At 34.6% G+C, this 6,000-nt stretch overlaps 1 protein-coding gene across 2 annotated transcripts in view; it reads right to left on the bottom strand.

Moving 5' to 3' along the window:
* Positions 1–1,031: 1,031 nt before the first annotated feature.
* The window catches only part of XIRP2 (xin actin binding repeat containing 2), a 74,678-nt gene continuing 69,709 nt past the window's right edge, over positions 1,032–6,000 (bottom strand). Inside the window, exon 7 of one of the 2 annotated variants that reach the window (XM_049106388.1) lies at positions 1,032–2,931. In XM_049106388.1, coding sequence (XP_048962345.1) covers positions 1,425–2,931 — 1,507 coding nt within the window. In that variant the 3' untranslated portion in view covers positions 1,032–1,424. The remainder of the gene's footprint in view (positions 2,932–6,000) is intronic. The other variant, XM_025460050.3, reaches the window with a different exon arrangement.

Below are 6,000 nucleotides of genomic sequence, written 5' to 3'. Positions count from 1 at the left end.
AGAGGTCACTAAGGTGAGCCCTAATCCAGTATGACTGGTATCCATTATAAGAGGAAGAACTCTGGACTCAGACCCATACAGAAGGAAGACCAGGTGCAGAGAGAAGCTGACCATTTAAAAGTCATGTAGCTGGGCTTCAGAAGAAACTGACCTGCCAACTTGATCTTGGACTTCTAGCCTCCATAATTATGAGAAAACAACTTTGTTTATGTTATGGCAGCCCTAATAAACTAGTAATGTAAGTCTTAGATCTATCTGGTTGAGAACATACTAGCAAGAATTTGTTATACTTTCTAAGGAGAAATAGTTTTCACCATTACATTGCATTTTCATACATAAAGTCAGTGGTCTGTGTTTATGTAGGAGAATAGGGGATCAGGCCTGTTTTCACATATGTATACTCCAAATTAATGTGAAGCCACTCGTTTATATTCAGATTATATTTTCCTCTCAGAATCATCAAATGTATTTGCAAGAAGGTAAAATCAGTAGAAATTCAGAAGACAGATTTTGCAAAGACTGTTTTGTAATAGAAAAACTTAACATCCATCAAATATGATTTAGAAAAACCTGACAAAACGTAGTAATAATATGACTTGTATATTTATTGATTACATATGGTAAGCAACAAAAATGCAATGTGCATAATTTATTTAAGTAACTTCTAAAATCTTTGTCATTCAGTTGATTTCTGAGAATGGACTCCACATTATCTTGAAGAAAAATTGATATTTTTCATTAAATGTTTATAAACATATTCCATGATAGTCTAGTATAGGTAATTATTTAAAAAACATAATAATCCTCCTATTTTTAATAATACAGAGCAATCAAGAAATGACAATTTTATATTTTCTAGTAATACTGTGGCTTTGATTTAGTTTTTTTTCTCCAAGATTATTAGCATGTAGGTGTGTGTTTGTGTAATGAGCTTGTGTGTTAAATACTTGCCCCTTAAAGACAGTTCCCAAATTATGGAAAACACATATACTTAAAATGTCAATATATTTGGAAAAAAAGTTACAGAAGTATTTTGATTTGTACCCCAGGTGATTTAATTTTATTTCAGCAGAAATTATAGAGAAGGTATAAGACATTGTGATACAGATCAGCAGTACAGAATCTTGCCAGTGATGTTATCCAACATGTTGAAAAACAGAGCGATATACTTAAGTGCCATTTGACTGGAAAACAGAGCCATATTTTTCATCTTTTCATTCCCTTCAGAATAAAAGTAGATTCAAACCGATTATGGAAAACATTGTATAGCTTAATACATGGAAAATCTGTTGTGATAGACATGAAATTTCTGAGCATCAAGTTTACAAGTTCAACAAAATGTTATCAAAATCTCTAGTCTTATTTTGGAACATCAATGTTTCTCAGTGCCCGAGTGTGGACTACAAGTGGCCCTCTAGGATGTTTTACTCAGTGTCACTGTAGCACCTGTTCCTCTTAATTTGCTCTTCCACAGTGAGTTGTTCAGACTGGACCTCCACTCCGGGAAATGAAGGTTTAGCTGCACATTCACTGCTCTGGGCATCAAAACTCATATTCCCATTACTGTGGGCTGTTCCTATTGCTTCACCATGCCAATGTTTGACATCCTTCCCCAATTCCCTTAAATACAAACATGGCATCGTTTTAATTTGATCTACAGAATCGATGAAGTCATGTTCGAAAATGTTCTCATTCTTTTTGGAAAAAGCAGCAATTTTCATGGTGTTGGAAAAGAAGAAGTGTAGATTTTTGTTATTTGCATGGTTTCTTTTGATGTTCAAGATATTTGTATCAGCAGAAGCTATAGACCTTTCCTCCTTTCCTCTTAACCCACCACGGAGGCCCGATTTGGGAGCAGACTGCAGGGTACTGCCAGCAGTGGCCCTGTCAGCCTGTTTACCGAGTGCCATAGCTAGTACATTCCTTGAATATGGCTTTTCAGATTCAAATATACCAAGTAACTCTGAAATTCTAGATGCATTTTCTAAACTTTCAATTTGATATTCACTTGCAGTGTAGTTTGCTTCACTTGACAGTGGTAATAGATTAGGAAATTCTAAAATAGATGTCTTCTGCCTGAAATTATTCAGACACGAGACGGCTACATAATTGTTATTATTATTCTTATTCAAATTCTCTTTACGATTTTCTGGCACCACCTCATCACCAGTGTTAGTAACCTGTAAAACTTCGCCACCATCAGGTTCATTAGTTTTTCCATTTTTCTCCTTCTCAGCACTCTGCACAACCACATTATTGTTGTCATTAAGATCCATTTCACTTTTCCTTTTATTCTTTGTATCTTCAGCCTCATTCAGCTTATCTTGCACATTCTTATTTCCCTCCTTCTTCTCATCTTTTCTTGCTTCGTACATTTCCATTTCTTTGGTTCCTGTAACATCCGCTTTCTGACATATATGGATGGACTGCAGATATGGCTGCAGGGAAGAAATGTTATCTTGTTCTTGTCCTTTATTTTCCAGAGTTTTAATGTGTTCTACTAGTGATTCACTTTTGAATTCAGCGGATGTAGCAACTGTTGTTTCTGGTGGCCATTTAGGTTTACTCATTTTGAGCTCTTCCTCAAGGAGGAAGGTTTTCTTAGGCATCTCTCTGGAAGGGGGCCAAATGATTTTTAATTTTCCCCTCTCCCTGAATTTTCTCAAATCATCTCTTTGCCCTCTACTGTTAACAACATCTAAATGTTTATTAGGATCTGCAAGTATGGTGGTGTTTTCTGCACTATTTTTACACATATTTGTTTTTTCGTTAGGAGTAAAGTCCACTGAGCTGCTTTGATTTTTGCAATTCCATTGATCTTTATGCTGTTTGTGTCCAAAACCTTCATCATAATTTCCTTTAGATTTGAAAAGTTGGCTAAAGTGAGGTTTACAATATATTTGTCCGTGAAGTGATGCATAATTTCCCAAACTGACAAAAAGAAAAAAAAAGAAAAAAATGTTTAACATTCCATATATATACTACAAATTCTTAGGGAATTAGGCTATTAATTATTTCAAGAATGAGTCAGAGATTCAGTGCAATTAACTTAACTGGCAATAGGGATATGCTTATTAATTGAACATTCTTGTTAGATAATAGTTATTGCTAATACCCCACATGATACATGTCTTATAGTATTTAGAATTTCATACTGTATGTCAAGTGTTGGTATGATAGGTATTTTAGTATAATGCATATGTAGTTATAGTGCAAAATGATAGGACTAAATCTTTGGTAACTGTGATTTATGTGAGGGGGCCCAGGATTTTCAAAAAATCCTGAATAGCACACACACACACAAATCAGCTATTTAAATTTCCTTGTTAAGTAGGTTTTGAATGAATTAGAAAGCTTGCCTATGCAATTGTTTATTTGGCCTCTTTGGGGATATTAACAAGTAGAGTGTCTGTTAAAATTAAAATTAAATTTAATCAAAGGCATCATTTTTTAATATCTGAATCTCTGCATACAAACAGATCCACCAATCACATAGCAAAACTTAAAACCCATGGATAAAATTTATAACAAAACTAAGAGACAAGGTATCCTCACCAACCCTCAAAACACAAGAAGGTAAGAACAAACCAACAGTTATAGTGGCATCTGTATGAGTGATAGCAGAAGGAGCAAGGAAGGTGTCTAATTGTCCAGAAAATATAAGACCACAGGATAGCCAGCCAGTATTTCCTGGAAAGTATCACATGTCAACCAGAGAATAATAGCTGAAATGGGGAAGGGTTTTACTGTCTCCATTAGCCAGTGACTGCAAGGGCCCTGTGGTAGGAAAGTCTGAAGAGAATAGAGAAGTCAAACTCTCAAAACTGAACAATCAAGATCCCTTTTTAGGACAAGACTTTATACTGACAAAAAAAAAAATGAGAGTGGTATCAAAATGTCATTGGATAATGATGACATCAATGAAAGAGAAGGTCTTGACTAACATGGGGGGAGAGGACTCAAGATAGGAAATCCAGAAATCAAGCCATTACAGTTTTTGGACAGTATATGAAAACTGGAAGAGGTAGCTCTGTGAAGTTTGGGAAAGCCAGTCTGAATTTTGCCTCCTTCTAAGATTTGGGAAAACTAATGCCTTACAAAAATAAGCAACAGAAAAGTACTGAGGCCAAATATTATATAAAGTCATTATAAGAAAAAAGAGTAAGGAGCACTTTTAATATCCCTATAGACAATGAAAACATGCTAGAGAAACATGCTCTTAACATCAGAATTTTAAATATGGGCTAAAAGACATTAAAACATGATAAAGAGACTTGAAAGAACAGCATGAATTGTAATTAGAAAATATCATAAAGGAGATGCTAGAAATCAGGAAAAAACAGAAGTAAAAGAAAAAATTGAGTAATAAAAACTAAACTAAAAGAAATATAAGAGTAAATAAACACACTAGAAAGTATGTTAGAAAAGAAATAAGGGAATGAAAATTTACAATCGGAAATGAAAAAGGAGAAGGATTTGAGAGAAAGACAAATATTAAAGCAAGGCACAAAATATCCATGTACGGATAACAAGAGATCCTGAAGTAAAAAAGAAAGCAATGAAATTGGTTAAATACTAAAAAGCTGTAATTTAAGGAAACTTTCCTGATATAAAGAGGTAAGAAACTGCACGTTGAAAGAGCACACTAGGCAACTGACACTGTTGACCCACAATGACCAACATCAAGAACTATTTTGGTAAAATTTCTGGACTTTATTTTTATTTTTTATTTTTTTGGACTTTAAATAAAAAGAAAAAAATCCTTTGTGTTTATCTAAAAAGAAAATAAAAGAGAGCATATGATTGAGAAGGGAAAGAAAATTAGATTATTATCAGTCATTTCCAATACTTTGTGCCAAAGAAAACAGAATAATACATTTAAGATAGTTAATAAAAGAAAATGTAAGTCAAAGATTTTACTTTCAACAAAACAGACTCCATTATCAAGCTCATAGAATAGATGTTTCTGAGGGAGGTACTAGAAAATAAGCTTGCATAACCAGAAAGGCTACAGAAACATCAACACAAAGGTTGGTGGCAAGCATTCTATATACTGCTACCTATAAACTAAGATGAGATGAGGACAGTGTGGGAGATGATGTGACATGTAATGGCTGTGGACTATGACACCAAAGATATAGCACAATTTTTAAAAGGGGGTGTGGATGAGTGGGGAGCAAATGCCATTTTTTTAAGTTTTCATTATCAAATTAGGGGGCTGATAGTTTTGCTATTCTAAAACTGTTGTCCAAATGAATATGGGATATTTTAATTCTTATATCTCCTTTGTCTTTGAGAACTAGAAGTCCTGAAGTGAAGGTCCATATGGAGACAGACCTGGCATGGAGAAGAGGCAAAGGCAAGAGCAATGCAGTTCTCAATTCAATTTGGAACTATTCCTACAAATTCATGATATATTTTTTCTTTGTATATAAATATTTGCTAGCTCTTACCACTAATAAAGCCTCAAAATAGTGACCAACCCAGTAAAAAGAGAATTGAGGTTATAGTCTTGAAATGCCATTTCTCACATAAAGAAAGCAAATGACTGACCAGGTTCATGGGAACTAAATGCACCAAATGAGCATGGACCTTCTAGTCCCATCAGACAATGAGGAGACTATCAAAGATTACTTAGGTCTTGCCAAAAGGAATCAGGAGACAACCAGAAGAGGCCAAGACTAGAATAACTTGAACCTCAGTAGCGATAACAGCATCTGATTAAAACCAATCAAATAGGGAATTGCTGCGTGGCTCAGTGGTTTAGCGCCTGCCTTTGGCCCAGGGCATGATCCTGGAGACCAGGGATTGAGTCCCACGTCAGGCTCCCTGCATGGGGCCTACTTCTCCCTCTGCCTGTGTCTCTGCCTCTCTCTCAACTCTGTGTCTTTCATGAATAATAAATAAAATCTTAAAAAAAAAAACCAATCAAATATATGTAAACCTATGAGTTTATTTTATTTTTTTACAGATTTATTTGTTTGTTTGTTTATTTATTTA

The sequence above is a fragment of the Canis lupus genome, chromosome 36, assembly GCF_003254725.2.
Source record: "Canis lupus dingo isolate Sandy chromosome 36, ASM325472v2, whole genome shotgun sequence".
Classification (NCBI taxonomy): Eukaryota; Metazoa; Chordata; class Mammalia; order Carnivora; family Canidae; genus Canis; species Canis lupus.
The sequence above is the reverse complement of the archived record's forward strand: the minus strand, read 5'-3'. Positions and strand labels throughout refer to the sequence as shown.